The sequence below is a fragment of the Mixophyes fleayi genome, chromosome 6 (genome assembly GCF_038048845.1).
Source record: "Mixophyes fleayi isolate aMixFle1 chromosome 6, aMixFle1.hap1, whole genome shotgun sequence".
Classification (NCBI taxonomy): Eukaryota; Metazoa; Chordata; class Amphibia; order Anura; family Limnodynastidae; genus Mixophyes; species Mixophyes fleayi.
Window position 1 is genome coordinate 150820358 of NC_134407.1, and position 20387 is coordinate 150840744.

Here is a 20387-nt window from a genome sequence, read left to right on the forward strand (position 1 = left end):
AACTGTCCTTATCAGGATACTTGAGCTAATAAACATCATTTGCTTCAAGATCCTGCTTGACAATTTATTACCTGCTGTAATTCCTGTGACCTACAGATTAGACCTAAATGTAATCTGAGGTATAGACCCAGCTTTCCAGTACCTAAGCCTTGCCCGCTACTTGCAGCTCTGGCCAGTGCGATAGGCCAGGGGTACCATCCACAGCAACCTTGATCTGAAGGCAAGAGGTCAGGGTACCAGCAAGGGGGTAAACTAGCAGCGACAGTTACCCAGAAGGACGCGTGGGAAATTTATTCTCACATCATCATATAGGATCAAAACCTGTAGCATATATATATACACACTGTATATAATTGGCATCTAGTTAGACATTACTGTTCCTTACTATATAGTTCCATAGATAGCTCTGGACAGTATGTAAAAATGATATAAGTGGTATGTTATTAGATGCCTATGTTCTGAGTACATGAGTTTCAGATTACCGTAAGTGACATATTGTTCACTTTAGCAATGTGTGCACTGGAAAGACTAAAATATACCAGGTGGAAGATATTACAACTGTATGGTATGTTTGGCTGTCTAAAATTGTTTGGACTATTTAAATTTCGTATGGTACTACTGCTGCTAGGACCATTTGAAAGAGTCTTAGTGGACAAAACGCATCAGGGCAATATGGACAGGATCCTCCATCTGAGAACAGCACTGGGACTGTTTGCTTTTTTTTTTCTGGCTAGGAACTCACGCCTTTGGAAAATTCTGCGCTGATTTGTTGGTTTTCAGATAAGCGTATTTATTCTGTTTTTAATGTATGGGCAATTGCTTGTTTTTTTTATACATATATATTTTTATATTCTTTGTGAATAAACAATAATTGTTTGAACTAGAAGCCTGTGTGTGTACTGTGAGATTTTGTTGCATGAAAAATCTTTTTTGAGCATAGTACACTATGTTTAGCTCTTCTATCACGTTACAGCTTTTCTGGACTCCTTTCTGCGATTGAAACCTGGTCAACTTAACGAGGAAGGCTATATCCATTCATCAGTTGATATGAGATAAGCCCATTGTTATTTACACTTATGTACACTTTCACTTGGCATTGATATATATGCACTATGTCATATATGATTTAGATTGTGTGGTGCTTTGTTCTCTTGATTTTGAATTTTAGATGTGACATTTGCAAACAAGTGTTATTAAGAGAAGAAGCTGCCTGCTACGCTTATGAAATTAAGTATTTTTTGTTTATCACTATTTTACTAAATTGTTCAGGGAGCTGCGAGATGAAATTCAGCGAGTAAACTACCGTATTAACGGTATTTACGCGCATATTACCGTATTAACGCTAATATTTTTAGAGCGCTCGTTTTTTTTTGTTTCAGCGCGTTAAAAGCAACAATTGAATACCCCCCTTAGGGGCATATTCAATTCTCGGCGGAAACGCCAAAGATCGCGCGGTCTGTGCACGATTACCGTTATTACGGTAATCGTGCGCGGAAAAAACATTAATACGGTAATTTCAGCTCGCAGCTTCCTGAGCCGTGAGCCAGCTAACTATTACCGTATTAATGGTAGTAGTTTTTCCGCGGAGCGGAAAAAAAAGAATTGAATATGCCCCTTAGAGTAGTGGGTGGCTCAGTATAGGTAGTAGAACAGAAGAGTAAAGTGGAGTGTTAAGACTAGTTGAGGTCAGCAGAATGCAGAATCAAGTAGGGGAAAAGAAGAACAAGGTGGGCGAATAATCAGGAGTCAGTAATATATGCTCAGGAGTTCAGAACAGCAAAGCTGATACTCTGGCAGGGAATGACAGGCATATTAGGTATAAATACTGTTTGGAAGTTCATCACCATGCCTCTGTGATGATAGCGATCATCTGATTGGATCTCAGTGAACTTGCATCCGCTGTACTTGATATACTGTGAAGTGAAATATAGCAGGGGCAATTGCAGGATTTCTAGAGGGAGATTTAAAAATGATCGTTTTCCCAACAAAGCAAACAATAAAAGCCACAGCTTGTGGCGTAAAACTATACCCCCACATGGGGTGGACTAAACCTACCCATAGCACATCGTAACAGATGAACTCCGTATCCTGATGTTATCTCTACCTGAAATCATTGCCATGCTTTTTCTCATCTTATTCAATCTGTAAATTATTTTGAATAACTAATCATGTAAATAAATATATGCAAAAAATGGTAATAGTGTGGATATGCACATCACTCTTTTTAAGGGATCATACCATGGGAAGTACCCTCCAAATGTGATAAGGAGGTGGAACATGATTTTAGAAGCTTGTAAATCCCCACTACACTAGACTATTAATAAATGTTGCTGCTTTAATGCCTATGGAAAGTAACCATTATCAGTTGAAAATTGGGTTCATCTAGATATAGGTGAATTTCCAGTGTTACTTATGTTACATTATGTAACATTTATTTATATAGTGCCAGCAAATTCCATAGCGCTTAAATGATATGTTAACCTCATGCAAAGCTGCATATGCATTCAGATTAGTATGTATAGTTCAGACTTCATTAGCTTGTTGATTTCTGAATAATAAGGAATGCTTGGACTTGTAGTCCCACGGTAGACTGTCATTGCATGAAGTATATGGTTAAGCTAATTGCTCCATAGCAGCTGGAGATTCACAGTCTGACTCTGTTCTGTTTAATAGTCTTATGACGTTTAAATTGAGTATAGCTTGCCATGTACAGGAAGTGAGCAGTTGGAGCTAGCTGTCAATGCTGCTGTCTCATTGCTACTCAGTAACTCACTACAAGCTGAATTGTTCAATAAGGAAAAAGGTTCTCTTGTTTACATGCACCATTGCAATTTTTAGAAGCTCTTTTCAATTAAACACTATGCTCTTGGCACAATTAAAATGGCTCCTATATTGGAGACATAGCTATATGGAATTATCAATATAGTCCAGGGAACAAGGCCCATCTTTCTTGTATAGAGCTTTAAATGTCTGAAGAAACTCCAAATTCCAATGATCCATAAAGATGGGTATTGGAATTTGAGCTCCTTCAAGCAGATGTGGCCATTCTTTGATGGCTAGGTGGATGGCTAAAAGATTGAATTCTCCCACTGCTTAGTTCTGTTTCGCTGGGAGGGGTCTTATAGAAAAGAAAGCACAAAAGTTTCCCATTGGTGTACTATATCTCCTCTGTAAAAAGACATTGCTGTCTGAAGTGGCTTCCACTGCTGTTTTACATACATACAATTCTGTTGAGCCTTTAGGATGTATCCACTTTCTGCTCGACACCAGGGCTGTAACAATAAGAGGATTTACTTACTACAGGATCAGTTTCTGCTAAGTCAATATATGTCAGTGCATGGTTCCCATCTGTGTTTTGTGTTGCAAAGCTGCTGCATATTTTTTTGTTTCATTTATTGTTTTTTTTTTTTTTTACATTAAGCTCTTTTATTGCAATGTTTCTGTTCTTATAAATTTGGACTCCTATATGATATGCTCTTGGCTTTGCTAGATGTACAACTGAAAGGGAGTGTAGGGGTGGTTTAAAATGTAAATATTTATTCAAGTCAGCATAAGATTATGACCCAGTGTTTTTGCAGACACCTACTGGCTTTGGAGAAATAGAAATTGTTCCAAAAGTTAATAGATGCTGTTTTCTGATGTATTTGTTAATGATGTTTTCACTATAAGAGTTGTTTGGGTCAGAAACATATATATTAAATTACTCATGTCAATGAAGTAGGCTAGGCAATGTATGTTTGCATTAATTGTGTAATAGTTTAAGATTTCAAATTCAATTCTTAGTTAAATTACAAATAATTGCTATTTTGTTAATGTATAACAACTCTCTGTGTTGGCATATCTAGGAGAAAAGGCAAAATAAAAACTGTAAACGCAAAGGAAATAAAGAGTCAAGCATGGTCAAAGGAGATGAGCCTTGGTAATTCAGTCTTTAATTTGACTATATAGTGTATTATATTTGGAAACTTCTTAATTGTTTTGTATGCCCAGAACACTTGTATGCCTTTTCAAATCACCATTATGAGGTATGTAGTTACATTGTTTCTGATAAAGCACTAGATATATTGGTGTAAATCACTTAGATGTGGCAGAATTTAATGAAGAGTCTCTGAGGCCTCAGAATTTTTCAAAGCTTTATTTTTAATATGACACAGACTTTGGAATCAAATTTAGACCCAAGAATACCATATGAAGAGTATAAACACAATTTACACATAAGCTTGACAACACTCTGGACAAATTAATTAGAATAGTATGATTTAGACCACAAGCAAGCTGATTGGTTATGCTCTAGCTCCTTAATTTATATCACGGAGTGTGCCAGACCCAGGCAAGTGTGTCGGCGGGTCTAGAGCGCTCCGTTAGGCAGCTTTCCTATCTCCTCCCCCAGCTTGGTCCTCTGTCAGTCTAAGGCCGCATTTCAACTCTGTTTGTCCGATTCCGTATATCCATGATAGTAAGATATACCCAGTATGGACTCTGCAGATAGCCCATCTCTTATAAAACTTCTCCAACACCTTTTTTGGGTAGAGTGGACAAACAAGAGGCTACTCCGGTGCAATTTGTACAATTTCTCCAAGGTCTTTCTGTCCGTTTGGACACCATCCAGAATACTTTAGTTAACACTGCATTGCCTACAGGACCACCTGCCTCTTCTGTGGCTTCAGTTAGTCCTTCTAATCTTTCAATTCTGAATCTGGCAAAATATGATGGTGATCCAAAGTCTTGCCGCAACTTTCTCAGTCAATGTAACATTTAAATCAAGCTACTCCCGGATAACTTTCCTACTGAAAAGACCAAAGTAGCTTACATAATCTTGCTATTGTCAGGCACAGGCTTAATATTATACCACTGGGGATAAAGAACTTTCAATGAAAATAGCACTCCAAGAAAGGAGATATCTTTTCAGGGTTTTTTATTTCATGTTACAAACTTTACAGTTCATAAAAATTTATTATACCTTCAAATCGCACAGTGCCTAAACCCACAACAGGCCCAGTGGTCTCTCTTTCTTTCCTGTTTTTACCATCATGTTACCTTTAGACCAGGGAGTAAGAATCGTAAAGCTGACGCTTTATCTCACTCTTTTGAAACTAACCAAGATTCTAAGATTGTGGTGAATCATCCTATTGTGGATCCCAAGTTTCTTCTGGTCACATTCAATCTCCTCCTCCTCCTCAGAACAAGACTTTGGTATTTTCCAATCTTGAAAAAAGTTTCTTCAGTGGGCTCTCTTTTCTCACTTTTCTGGTCACCCTGGTCTTGCAAAACTTTTACTGTAACTTATTTGTCGGTATTAATGGTGGCCGTCCCTCTGTCAGAAAGTGACATACTTTGTTTCAGCATGTTCTGTGTGTACACAGCACAAAGTCCCCCGACAAGCTCCTTTGGGTCATCTACAGGGCCGCCGAGAGGGGGGGGGAGCGGGTACTAATTACCCGGGCCCGGCATGTCAGGGGGCCCGGCCCGGGCCCTTGCGCTGCTGATTTTTTTTAATTTTTTAATTTTTTTTTTCCAAACGTTTTTTTTCCTTTCCTTTTTTTTTTTTTTTTGGCGGGGGGGGCTCGGTCGTTGGTGGGGGGAGCAGGCTAGTTTAAAAAAAAAAAAAAAACATACTCACCTGATCGCGGAGCCGGCATCCCTCCTCTCTGCTGCTCTGTGCTCTATTCAGACTGTCTGAATGCTGGGTGTGATGTCATCATGTCATGCCCAGCATTCAGTCAGTCTGGAGCAATGGAGCACAGAACAGCAGAGAAGACCAAGAGAGGAGAAAAGGTAAGTGAAGGGAGGAAAACGAGGGGGGCACAGAGGGGTTAAAAAATGAGGGGGAGCACAAGGGTTAAAAAACGGGGGGGCAGCATGACAGAGGGGTTAAAAAATGAGGGGGCACAAAGGGGTTAAAAAACGGGGGGGCAGCATGACAGAGGGGTTAAAAAATAAGGGGGGGCACAGAGGGGTTAAAAAACGGGAAAGCAGCATGTCAAAGGGGTTAAAAACGGGGAAGCAGCATGTCAGAGGGGTTAAAAAATGAGGGGGAGCACAGAGGGGTTAAAAAACGGGAAAGCAGCATGTCAGAGGGGTTAAAAAATGAGTGGGGGCACAGAGGGGTTAAAAAATGGGAAAGCGGCATGTCAGAGGGGTTAAAAATTGAGGGGGGAGCACAGAGGGGTTAAAAAACGGGAAAGCAGCATGTCAGAGGGGTTAAAAAATGAGGGGGAGCACAGAGGGGTTAAAAAATGGGAAAGCAGCATGTCAGAGGGGTTAAAAAATGAGTGGGGGCACAGAGGGGTTAAAAAATGGGAAAGCAGCATGTCAGAGGGGTTAAAAATTGAGGGGGGAGCACAGAGGGGTTAAAAAACGGGAAAGCAGCATGTCAGAGGGGTTAAAAAATGAGAGGGGCACAGATGGGTTAAAAAATGGGAAAGCAGCATGTCAGAGGGGTTAAAAATTGAGGGGGGAGCACAGAGGGGTTAAAAAATGGGAAAGCAGCATGACAGAGGGGGTGAAAAAATGAGAGGGGCACAGATGGGTTAAAAAACGGGGCAGTATGGCACAGTGGGGTTAATAAACAGGGGTCAGCATGGCACAGTGGGGTTAAAAAATGGTGGGCAGCATGACACAGTGGGGTTACAAAGGGGGGGGGGAGGCATGGCACAGTGGGATTGAAAAAGGGGGGGAGCAGCATAGTATAGTCTGATGAAGGGGAGCCAGATGAAGGGGGCAAAAACAGCATGGAGGGCACAGTGTGATCATAAGGCATGGCGATGATGAAGGGGCACATTATTGTAATATTGGAGCTGGAGGAAGGCCTAATTATTAATCGTGGGTGCTATTGATTTAACGCTGGGGCTGGCTGTAATTTTCTAAATGTAGCCATTTTTTTTTCAAAATAGGTCCTTCAACATTTCTGGATCCGGACAAGCCACAACTAAAGAAAGCAGCAGCCACAGGTGGAGAAAGTGAGAAGAACAGGTAGGAGAGAGCAGCACAGTGTGTGAAATGTTGTGATTCTAGTAGGGACAATACCAATTTTTGGTGAATGTTGTGTCCAATGTAAGGTGTAGGCCAAGACTGAACTGTTTGTGTACACACTGCATTGTTTGTATACTACCCTGTGGTGGTAGATGTCCTGAAAGTCAGGAGTGCTTAAACATATGTGACGCTCCGGCGAATTGAGAGCCTAGTGGTTTTTATGTTAGCCACGCCCCAATGGCACGTTTGCCACGCCCCCAAATGCATGACCGCACCTCCCAAAATTTTTGCACTGCCGTTTGGCTAGCCACGCCCCTGAATATATGACCATATACCTAATCTTTTTTGCGCCGCCGTAAGGCGGCGCAAAAAAATTTTGGGGCTTACTTCACTATGAGGGGGGCCCCATGAATTTGTTGTACCCGGGCCCTGAATTCTTCTTGGCAGCCCTGGTCATCTACACACTCTGCCGATTTCTGTAAAACCATGGTCCCATGATCCCATATTGCCATGGATTTATTTACTTTATTTTATTTAGTTTTCACCCAGTAAGAAGCATAATACCATCTCGGTTGTGATTAGAGGTGGGCGGGCTCGGTTCCCCGAGAACCGAACTTCGGCAATCAGAGTACCGAGCCGAGTCTGCTCGATACCTTCCCGCCAATTCGGATTCCAAATCGAGGCGAACGTCATCGTGACGTCGTTGGATCTCGGTTCTCGCGAGTTTTGTAATGTATCATGATTCGTCTGCTGTGTCTTTAAGGTGAAACAGGAAGGGGTTTGGCTGTCAGAGCAGGGCCTCCTCCTTGTCAGGAACTTATGCACTGAGCTGTACTGGAGATTATACTTGGCTATACACCAGTCAGGCATGGAAACCAGCTCTTAAGCAATGAAAAAGAAATTAAAACAATGTAAGTCCAATTAGTTAATGCAAAATCATGGACTGCTGTGTGTAATTTGAAAATGTGAAGTACAACAATTTCAACTAGATTTAAAAAAAAATCAAAGCAAACATGTAAACCAGAAGATGGCAGTATCTCTAATGGAGTTGCATGGAGAGATGTTAACTGAATGGAGAACTCATATAAAATCATGACAAAATTATTCACTTTTTTTTTAATGATAAACATTCAGCTAATATTGTTTTTTATATATAGTAATTGGACAAGAAGGAATCTGAAAGTTCCATCTGAGGATTAAGGAAAAGTACACTGAATTTTATATTATTATGATTAGAAGTTTGAAAAATGCTGTACCAACTAGAAAACCACATGTAACAGTATTACAGATAAAGTTATAGTTATAAATAATATTAGATAGGGAAGGGCCTAAAGAAAGAAAACAATCCTATTTGTAAAACAACATTGCTAAATTAGTCAGCAGCGACCTCCACCACTCCCCCTCCTACCACTCTCCCTTGTGTCCGTTTGTTATTATTGTACATTTTATTGTATGTTTGCATGATTCACTGGGTTTATAATTAGAGATGTTCAGGCTCGGTTCCTCGAGAACCGAACACACCCAAACTTAGGGGATCCGAGTACCGAGCGGAGCCGGCTCGGTACTGTTGCACGCCCTCGGAATTGAAAATGAGGCAAAACGTCATTGTGGCGTAGTCGGATCTCGCGAGTTTTGAATTCCTTCTTAAGATCCAACATAGCAAAGGGTGGGAGGGAGGGCGGACCCCCATTTTTTTTTTTCTGCCACTGCTGTGTGCCAATGTGTCCTAGATGTGCTAGGAACTGCTATGTGTTTGTGTCTTTGCTCTGTCGCTTAACATCCAGCCAGCTCGCTGCAGTATTTGTCTGAAAGTATATGAAAATAATATTGTGACCTGTGAGGTGGTCAAAATTTAATGGAAATGACTGCAAATTAGTGTTAGTGAGGTTAATAATAATGTAGGTACAAAATAATACCTAAATTATGTTTTTTAGCCAAAAAAAATGTATTTTTTAACAAATTGCAAATCAAAACTAAACAAAACCAAACCCAAAACACGAAGATAATCCAGATCCAAAACCAAAACACGGTGGTCAGTGACCATCTCTAGTTCTGATAGACCATTTCAAAAATTGTTCATTTAATTCCTCTAATCGGCTTGCCTTCTGATTCCCCCCCTGTCTGTTTTATTTATTAAAGAAATCACCTGTCTTCATGGATGTCCTCAAGAAATTGTGCCTGACTGTGTGGTTCAATATGTTTCCAAATTTTGGAGCGCTTTTTGCAGATCTTCAAAATCCATCTCAATTTCTCCTTGGCCTATCATACCTAATCTAATAGCCATAAAGAGCATTTGAATCAAGATTTAGAGACTTCTTAAAGATTTAACACCTCTGCCAATCAAGATGACTGGGTTGACCTTCTACCTTGGGTGGAATTTGCCCACAAAATCCATTTCCATGATACATATTCTTCTACTCCTTTCTTTATTGTCTATAACCACCACCCACTTCTGCTGAAGTTTTCTTCTCTACCAGCCTCTGATGTACTTGTTGTTAGCTCATTGTGTTATCATTATTTTCTAACATCTGGAGGTAAATCTATCAAGCTGAGAGTTTCCGGTGGGTTTGAAAGGTGGAGATGTTGCCTATAACAACCAATCAGTTTCTAGCTATCATTTTGTAGAATGTACTAAATAACTGATAACTAGAATATGATTGGCTGCTATAGACAACATCGCCACTTTTCCTACCCACCGGAAACTCTCAGCTTGATACATTTAGCTCCTGGTCTTAAGTGCTGGGAAGTCTCAAGAAAGTATCCATTACTTTTAAATTATTTGCAGACAAGAGACATTGGGCCATTCCTTCTTTGAAAGTTGGAGACAGAGTTTGGCTGTCAGCCCGTAATTGTTGCTTAAGAGTATGAAACTTGCCCCTAGGTACATTGGTCCATTCCAGATCTGAAAAATCGTCCATCTGATAGTCTTGAAGCTTAAGCAACTTCCTTCTCTCCATATTTCTGATTCCTTAACATATTTCCCTGGTCAAACTGCTGGTTATTAACCATTTTTCCTCCATATCCTCGGCTCCTTCTACTATCAAGACTCAACATGGTGACGAGTTTGAGGTTGAATGAATTCTACACTCCAGATGTTCTCGGGAAAAGATTCAGTTTGTTTTGGCTATGATCCTGAAGAACGTACCTGAGTTGATGCCACTGCTCCAAAACTCCTAAGAAAGTTCCATGGAAAGTTTCCCAACAAACCATTTCTTGGGTGTTATGTGCCCGCCATCAATAGGGGGTGGGGCCTTACTATCACTATCAAATTAATGTGGATCCCATGTTTCAAATAGCAGAAACCCCCGGAGAAAGAATTGCCTGGCGGTGAAGCTGCCTTACAAAGCGTGCCAGACCAAGGTAAAAGTGACGGTAGGTCTGACGCGCTTTGTTAGGCAGCTTCACCGATGGGCAGTTCCTTCTATTTAATACATAGGATCCCCATTAATTTTATTGCAGGGATTCACCTACTTTTCCTCCTGTGCTATTTAAGGCACCTGTGTACATACATAGGTGCCAGATCTTTGTGTCAATGTAGCGCCTGCTTAGCTGTTCATTTAGCTTCCTTTGCATATTACTATCTCCAGCGTATTCTTGTGTATTCCTGGTATCTGATATCTCCAGTATATTTGTGGTGTCTGCCATCTTCAGTGCATTTCTGGTCATCTCCAGCGTATTTCTGTGTTTTCCTGGTATCTGCCATCTTCAGTATGCTCCTGGTATCTGCCATCTCCAGTCAATTCCTTTGTATTCCTGGTACCTGCCATCTCCAAACTATTTCTGTAACTTCATCTACAGCATACCTATCCAAAGTTCCTGTCTTTTGTGGTAGCTCCTTCACCATGGTACTTCTTGACTTGCCAGTCATGCCTGAAACCCATTTGGAGGTCCGCAACCTGGTGGTGTTTGCAAAGTCGATAGGTCTCAGGGGTTCATTATATCTGTGTTAATTTTCTGGTTAAGCCATGGTTAATCCACATATCAGAAAACAGTGAGCTATAAAATAGAAGTAGAAACTCTTGTATTGACCAAAGTAATAAAACTGAAGTGCAAAACAGCTGGCATAAGCGAAACACATTTTAACAATACAAAACAATAAAATTACCTTACTACATGTTTTACTTCATTCAACTTCCAAAGCTTCTTCTGTAATATATACCAGAGTTTAGTTGTAGACTCACTGTGCCGCTAAGACTCTAGTCTTCGACTGGAACCCCTCCAAGGATATGTTCGGCTTCCTTTTGGGATATTCAAAGGCTGTGACACCGATACAGCTCCTGACAACTGATGGGCAAAATAATAAAGAGATAAAGACACAAGATGTAGTTGGAGACAGGCTAGGGCAGGAAGGAGCACAGGGTTTGTATACTGACCAAAGGTCACGGTTACTAGCACAGGGATGGTCACAAATAAGCTGAAATTAACAACAGGTAGTAAAAACAATACAATAGTAGAGATATTGATACAGTCACAAGTACTGAACTAGCTCATCATACCTTTTGATCAAGCACAGGACATTAGGACTGGGTCTGACATAGTCATGGTTTGTGAAGTTTGCATGTACGCATCCAAAGTGCTTCCAACATCACAAAATGTGCCTAGATTCGTGTCACCAGAGGTTGCACAGTTGCTCTGCAAATATAGATTGTATGGACTGCGCTCTTTCCTAAGAATGCAAGTGCAGCTCACACTCATTCATGTTGTATATATTGTTAGTGAAGTGTATCAATTGTAACAGGACCAGATTCTCAGAGGTGAAGTTTGGCCATTATATAATGGAGAAAATGTCAATAATAAATATATATATATATATATATATATATATATATATATTGCAACAGAAAAACAAGTAGGGCGCCCCAATGTGTAATATCAAAATATGGTGTTGGGAAGATGTAATAACTGCGTACCGTAAAGATGTATTCAAGAAGTAAATGGTCATATGGAGGTTTCCTCTTCAGAGGTAATCCCTCTCAGTCACCATCAGACATAGCGACAATGCAGAAAAAACAGAACAGAAAGTAACATAGTGCAGTATTGTTATATATTAAACTGCACCAAATCCGGAAATAATCCTCCACCAGGAGACAAAGTGCTAAAACAGGTAGTAAACCCAAAGGTGAATAATGTGGCAAACAGGTGCAACGTGCATCCCTAGGTAAATAAAAACTGCGTACCAGATAGTCAGAAGACCATGAGCTTTCTTAGACCATATATATATAAGATCAGGCAATTCCTCTGTCACAACCTACATGTTGATTCCTGCAGGCTATATTGTTAGTGAAGTGTATCAATTGTAACAGGACCAGATTCTCAGTGGTGAAGTTTGGCCATTATATAATGGAGAAAATGTCAATAATATATATATATATAACCAGATATAAAATATATACTTATTTTCATAAATGTTATAGGCAGCTTCTTCTCTTATAACATTTGTTTGCAAAAAATGTCAAAAGATCAAGAAAAAAGAGAGCGCCAACACATAGTGTAATTCTTAAAAACACTTTAGATATATGCAAAAGTGCCAATAGAACTCGTACCAAAGTGATAAAAGTAATGAGCTTATCTGATATATAGAGACCGTTTACTCAAACTAATGAATAGTTTGAAATGTCTTCCTCACAGCAAACAGACATGGTGTGTCTGTGTCAGGCTCTGCTCAACGTCTGGATGCGACTCGGAACATTATGGTTATTGGTTTCTCCAACCAATAAGGAATAGAGCATGGTTGTTGTTTGAGTTTGGCATTATTTCCAATTGGACTTGCATGGCTTTATACTGTGTAAAATCAGTATTAATTTCTCCAAAGTCTGGCTGTGTCAGCTACAATCATAGACATTTTTCGCTGGGAATCAAGCAATATATTTAAGATGCTCTTGATGCTTAAGAATTACCGGGGACTGTTTATGAGGTTTAAAACAATTTTATGAATTTTATGATGTTTATCTGAATTATTGGCCATGTTTGTATGTATGACCTGAACCTTATGAAATTTAGAGTTGGCATTTTAATTATTTTTGTTACCATTTAATTGATTATTATTGTGGACTGTATTTTAGCAATAAATTTATAATTGGTTTTAAGTACAAAATTATATTGCATCAGTAGGTTAGATAGCACACGAAAATACCAATATCATACTACTTCTTCAGGTGATTCCCAAATTTGCATAAACACACACAATTTTGTGTATGTGTGTAATATATATATATATATATATATATATATATATATATATATATATATATATAATGTGTGTGTGTGTGAATTGTTGACATTTTCTCTGTTATATAATGGCCAAACCTCACCTCTGAGAGTTTAGTCCTGTTACAATTGATAAACTTCACTAATAGTATCTACACAGTTGCTCTGCAAGCCTGTGGGCCGGCAGAATTATGAGAGCTATATTTTAGATGCCTCAGATGCCGGTAAGAATGGAGGTAACTGGAACAGAAATTGACACGAATCTCATTAAAAAGTGTAAAATTGTTCTTTTAATATGTAATTGTATTTCTTTAGCAGGAATGATGTTTATAGCTTCCATTCTATAGGATTTGATGACCCTACAATACAGCTAGGGGTAAGTCAACTGATGAAGGGTATTTTATAGGGGATTCAAAATTTGTGTGACAATCCAAGATAAATAGGCTGAGGTGAATCAAGAGTAATAACTATTTTGTTTGCCTAGCATAAAAAAAAAAGTTTTGATTAAAGTTTTATATTTGTGAAATATATAAGGCATTGCTTAGTAGTTAATGCTTGAACATTTTTAAAATGTAAAATTACAATTTCCTCTTCTATCTGGCAGCCAACACTGGGTGGATTTAGATTCCCTCAGGCTTACACAGGTTACAAAAACATACCATGGATGGTATATAAGATATCTCCCCCTCTTTCCCTATGTCTTTGAGTGACATTTCAAGCTTTCTTCTGAAAAAAAGTGAATGAAAAACATTAAAAGCATGGGTGGAAAATTGGGCTGCCAAGGAGAATTTTAAGTAAAAGAAATTATCAGTAGCCATATTTCATAATTTTCCTCTTCAATACTCCTTGACAGCCATTGCACTAGGATGAACCAAAGAATTACAGAAGGGAGGGCCCAAACCAGAACCAGCAGCATATGCTGCAAATGAAGAATTTAGTGGTTGAACTGAGAACATGTTTCCCAAACTAAGATTAAGTGGCAGATAAGATATCCAGATGATAATGATTAGCAAAGTTTTTTCTATAGTGCAGGGGCTTACCTTTTCTGAGGTTTCAACAATGCACCAGCCTGTTCTGCAAGCCGAGGACAGAGCTGCCTACCTGAGAAACACTAGTCTGCTATCTCCAGGAGCAGATCTGGTAAAGGAATTTTGAATTTGGCATTGTTACTCAGATCTTGACAGTCTGTTCAACCATGCTCACTGCATCATGGCTCACAGGGCACCAAGATGATGATCAGGCTATTAAGATTATCAGAGCTGCTCTACGCATCTCTGCCTGTGGGAAACACTTTACATTGATACTGAGTTATCTGGAGTCAGCAAAGGATTGGAGCCTGAGTCAGACCTCACAGAGTAAAAGAGCATCCAGCCTAGGTAAGCCCCTAAGGTTGGGGTGGTGTATTATGTGTGATTATTTTTATTAGTCAGCTAGTAGCTTCAAGTCTCTTCTGTACTCTGAATTTGTGGAACCTGTGATAACCCTTTAGTGAATGAAAAAGAGGGAGGTTTTTTTGCAAAATATGCAGTTTTTTGGCCAAGGGTAAAACTCAGTCCCCTGAGCAGTATAAGGAACATATTGCATGAATGACAGAGGCTTTTGTGATGAGGAAGATTTGTGTGGCCTAAAAATAGAAACATAGAATTTGACGACAGGTAACAACCACTTGGTCCATCTAGTCTGCCCAATTTTTGACACATGGTAACCGCAAACTCTATTTGATCTTTTATTCTTTGTAAGGATATCCTTATGTGTATCCCAAGCATGTAGCATGTTTGATTTACTTTACTGTATTAGCCTCAACCACCTCTGATGGGAAGCTATTGCACTTATCCACTCACTTTTCTGTGAAGTAGTTTTTCTTCAAATTTCTTCTGTACCTACTTCCCTCCAGTTTCAGTGCATATCTTCGTGTTCTAATATTTCTCTTCCTTTTAAGGATGTTTACCTCCGGTACTTTGTTAAAAACCTTGATATATCTGAAAGTGTCCACCTGTTCCCTTCTCTGTTCCAAACTATACATATTGAGATCTTTTAGTCTCTCTGGGTAAGTTTTGTGTTTTAGGCTATGCATCATTTTTGTTGCCCTTCTTTGTAGAGTCTCTAATATATTTATATCCTTCTGGAGATATGGCCTCCAGAACTGAACATAGTATTCTAGATAAGGCCGTATCAATGACCAAATACAATGGCATTATTACCTCTGCTGCTGATTCCTCTCCCTTGTCAGGCCTAAATAGAGGAGTATACTAACCGGTATTAGCGCGCTACTGAGCTAGTAGGTGCAGAGTCTAATGTACCCCTGGTATTCACCAGGGACCCCCACAAGGAGGTTTGGACTTCGCTACACACGGCACGCAGGTCGCGGTCCTATTAGTCAGTTGCCGGTATAGTGAAAGAAGGGTCAGACGGTCCGGGTCAAGCCAATCGGAATGCAAGGTACAAAGGGAGAATCCAGGAGAGTAGTCAAACAAGCCAAGGTCGCAGGAACAAAGTGGGGCACGCAGACAGAAGGATGGTCGACAAACCGGGTCACAATAGCAGAGCAAATACACAGGAGGATGGTCTAGGAAGCTGGGTCACAACAGGAAAACATTAACTTGGAAAGCTTGGGGCAGTAACCTGTTACTCTGGCACCCTAATGGTGCCAGAGCCAGGTTTAAATAGGGACAGGAAGGCATGGATAAGAGGAGACTGATTCAGACACACAGAGTGCCGATAATAGTATCCCGTTGCCTAGCAACGGGACGGACCTGTGCACATGCACCCGACGGAGCTGGGGGCGCGGACACCCTGTTGCTAGGCAACAAGGTGCCCTGAGCAGCTTTCACAGGCGTCCGTCCCCGCCGAGCAGAAGAACAGCGGGGACGGCGCCTGACAGTACCCCCCCTCTCCCCAAAAGAAGGGTTGGTCCTTTTCAGAAATCTTGCAGGGAGACGGAGGTCGTGTAGATCAGCCTCAGAAACCCAGTATCTCTCCTCGGGGCTGTAGCCCTTCCAGTGTACCAGGTACTGAAATTTCCCATGAATGGAGCGGGCCTTCAAGATTCGTTCTACTTCATACTCATCCCCCAGGGAGGTCTTGATGGGTGGAGGAGCAACTGGTTCTTTGAAGATTTCGTTGAGGACCAGGGGTTTTAGCAGGGAGATGTGGAATGTGTTGTGGATCCTGAGGGAAGGGGGTAAAGTGAGTTTGTAAAAGACTGGATTGATAATTTGGGAGATGGCAAATGGTCCAATGAAACGAGGGGCCAATTTCATGGAGGGTACACGGAGTCTGAGGTTACGGGTGGCTAGCCACATGCGATCTCCCACCTTCAATACAGGAAGGTTTCTTCGGTGGCGATCGGCAGCCATGTTATACCGTTACATAGACATAGAGAGTCTTGCTTGAGTGTTGGTCCAGATTTGCGAAAAGTCATGGATGAGGGAGTCAGCTGCAGGCACAGTAGATGCCGGAACCTCTGATAAGAGGGGGGTGTGGGATGTTTCCCATAAACACTAAAGAAATGAGAATAGCCCGAGGAGGAATGTAAAAGATTGTTATGTGCAAACTCAGCCCAATAAAGGTCACTCCAGGAAGCTTGATGAGCAGAAGAAAAACATTCCAGATCCTGATTCACTCGTTCCGTCTGTGCATTTGTCTGAGGGTGATAACCAGAAGAGAATTTGAGTTTGACCCCGAGTTTGGTACAGAAGGCTCTCCAGAATTTAGCCACAAATTTAACTCCGTGATCGGAGATAATCTCCTGAGGACACCCATGGAGACGGAATACATTTTTCAGAAACAGATTTGCGAGCTCAGGAGCTGAGGGAAGGCCTTTACATGGGAAGAAGTGGGACATCTTGGAGAAGTGATCTACGACGACCAAGATGGTATTGTAATCGTGGCTTAGTGGAAGATCAGTGATGAAGTCCATCGTGATGCAGATCCAGGGAGAGTCAGGAATGAGAAGAGGAAGTAGAAGACCAGAAGGACTTTGTCTAGGAGTCTTGTGGCGAGCACATATGCAGCAAGCCGACACGAACTTGCGAACATCCGAGTCAAGGAAGGGCCACCAGTAGTATCTGGAAAGGAATTCTTTAGTCCTCTTGCCTTATGTTGCCGGTATGACCTGCAAATTTAGATTTTTGTGCCCGGCACAGCAATTTGGGACGGACATGTGGATCTACGAAGGAGCGTCCAGGAGGAGGAAAAACCGAGGTGGAGTTAGTAAGTGCCACTACTCAAACAGGGTTAAGAATGGTCTTCTTGACTGGAGAAGCCAGGGAGTCTGTATTATCAAAATATCTGGATAATGCATCGGCCTTGCAATTTTTAGAACCAGGACGAAAAGTAAGGACAAGTTGGAACCGGGAAAAAAAAGAGACCAGCGGGCCTGGCGCAGATTAAGACGCTGTGCCTCCTGAAGGTAAGTAAGATTTTTGTGGTCGGTCATAACAGTCACGAGGTGTAACGCCCCCTCAAGGAGTTAGCGCCATTCTTCTAATGCCATCTTCACCGCTAGGACCTCCTTATCTCCAATCCCATAGTTCAACTCACAGTCGGAATTTTTTTTGGAGGGAAATCCACATGTCTACAAGGAACCAGACGAAGACTTTTGGGACAAGACAGCCCCTATTCCTACAGAGGAGGCATCAACCTCGAGAAAGAAGGGTCTCCCTTGGTCTGGTTGTTTGCGAATGGGGGCCGAGATAAACGCCTTCTTGAGAGTCTTGAAGGCCGTCACTGCATCCAGGAGCCATGGTTTATAGCAGGCTCCCTTGCAAGTCAAGGCCGTAATGAGACTAATGAACTGGCGATAGTAGTTGGAAAACCCGATGAAGCGTTGAGTGGCTTTAAGACCAGTGGGAAGTGGCCAGTTTAGGATTGCCTTGACTTTCTCCGGATCCATCTGTAGGCCTGTACCGGACATCAAATAGCCAAGGAAGGGAACCTCGGGACATTCAAAGAGGCATTTGTCCAGTTTGCAATACAGGGAGTGCTGTCTGTCAGACGCCGTCCCTGCGCTTCCCCTAGACTATAGGCAGCCTTCCTTAAACGTCGCTCAGTTCCTGGTGTTTCCCCAAATTGTAAGGAGAGGGGTACTGTCAGACGCCGTCCCTGCGCTTCCTCGTTAGGCAGGGACGGACGTCTGTCTCTTCCTGAGCGCCCCGTTGCTAAGCAACGGGGACGCGTCTTCCGGCGGCAAGGGTGCGCAGGCGCGCCCGTCGCCATAGCAACGGGACGCACTCTGGACTTCCTGTCGGCGGTCAGAGCAGCTGACCGCCGCTCCGCTGCCACCAATGAGGATTAACCACTTCCTATTTATACCCTGCTCTGACACCATTAGCGTGCCAGAGCAACTAGTTTATCCAGCCTCCAGCGTTCCTGTTACTCATCCTGTATCTGTATAGCTACAATAAGATTGCCTCAGCCATTATTTCTCACCTCGGTGGATGGGATTCGGATCGCCAACGGGTCGGTTTCCCACATCTGCTCTCCTATTCGGCTGACGGTAGGGGTGCTACATTCTGAAGTCATTGAGTTCCTGGTTCTTCCTCGTTCTGTCAACACTGTCATTCTAGGATTACCTTGGCTCAAGCTTCACTCACCCCAATTTGATTGGAAACGTGCGATGGTTACCTCTTGGGGCTCACAATGTTTCAAGTCCTGTCTGTCTGGTCTACAACCTGGCCAGCCCTCTCTCCCTTGTCACCTGACATCTCCACATTGAATTACGATATTCATATATTACCTACCAAGATGTGTTCTGCAAAGCCGCCGCCGAGATCTTACCTCCTCACCGGCCCTGGGATTGCTCCATTGAATTATTACCTGATAAACCACTCCCTAAAGGCAGAATCTATCCTTTATCTCTTCCCGAGAACACTGCTATGACTGCCTATATATCTGAGAATCTACAGCGTGGATTTATCAGGAAGTCCACCTCTCCCGCAGGAGCGGGATTCTTCTTTGTTAAAAAGAAAGACGGCTCCTTACGGCCTTGTATTGATTACCGGCGATTGAATGCCATCACTGTTAAAAACAGATACCCGTTGCCACTCATCTCTGAGCTGTTCGATAGGATAGCCGGATCCAAGATCTTTACTAAACTAGACCTGCGGGGGGGGGGGGCCTATAACCTCATTCGTATACGCTCCGGAGACGAGTGGAAGACTGCATTCTGTACTAAAGAGGGTCATTTCGAATACCTAGTGATGCCCTTCGGACTGTGCAATGCCCCCGCTGTTTTCCAATCATTTATTAATGAGATTTTTCAAGACCTTCTCTACATCTCTGTAGTAGCTTATCTGGACGACATCTTAATCTTTTCTTCAGATTTGGCCAGCCATCGTGGTCATGTAAAAGAGGTCCTGTCCCGTCTACGAGCCACTAAACTGTACTGTAAGCTCGAGAAATGTGTTTTTGAAATGCCACATATTCCCTTCTTGGGCTACATTGTGTCGGGAGCCGGTCTGCAGATGGATCCTGTCAAGTTATCTGCAATCCTTAAATGGCCTAGACCTATGGGTCTGAAAGCTACCCAGAGATTTATTGGCTTCGCCAACTATTACTGGCAGTTCATACCACAATTTTCCTCTATCATCGCACCCATTACCGCTCTGACCAGGAAATCAGCTAATCCTCATGTTTGGTCTCCGGAGGCTGTCTCCGCCTTTGAAGTACTCAAGAAAGCCTTCTCGTCTGCTTCTGTGCTTGTTCAACCTGATCAGAACAAACCATTCCTGGTCGAAGTCGATGCTTCTGCAGTAGGTGTCGGGGCAGTCCTTTCACAGGAGTCCATCTCTGGAAAATTACTACCCAGTGGGTTCTTCTCCAGGAAGTTCTCACCCTCCGAATCTAACTACGGCATTGGTGATAAAGAGTTACTGGCAGTAAAATCTGCGCTTGAGGAATGGCGTCATCTTCTGGAGGGGGCTCGCCATCCAGTTACTGTCTTTACCGACCACAAAAACCTCATCTACCTTCGGGATGCCCGATGTCTAAATCCCCGTCAAGCCAGATGGTCCTCATTTTTTGCCCGCTTCAACCTCATACTCACTTATCGTGCTGGTTCTCTAAATTCCAAGGCTGATGCTCTCTCTCGTTCCTTTGACATCTCCGACTCTTCATCCACTGCTGTACCTCCACCAGTGTTTGATCCCTCCTGTATTGTGGCCATTACACGTACTCCCCCTGTGGGTTGTTCCTTTATAGAGCCTCAT

General features: G+C 41.9%; 2 protein-coding genes across 2 annotated transcripts in view; both read left to right on the forward strand.

Annotated features, from left to right (window-relative positions):
* LOC142095362 (synaptonemal complex protein 2-like) overlaps nt 1-3948 on the forward strand; it is a 315417-nt gene extending 311469 nt beyond the window's left edge. Inside the window, exon 25 of the mRNA XM_075178313.1 lies at nt 3846-3948. Within this exon, the coding sequence (XP_075034414.1) occupies nt 3846-3948 (103 nt within the window). The remainder of the gene's footprint in view (nt 1-3845) is intronic.
* A 9550-nt stretch (nt 3949-13498) lies between these two features.
* Nucleotides 13499-20387, forward strand: part of LOC142094528 (synaptonemal complex protein 2-like) — a 249960-nt gene continuing 243071 nt past the window's right edge. The window contains exon 1 of the mRNA XM_075176783.1: nt 13499-13555. The gene's annotated coding sequence lies outside the window, so the exon portion shown is untranslated. The remainder of the gene's footprint in view (nt 13556-20387) is intronic.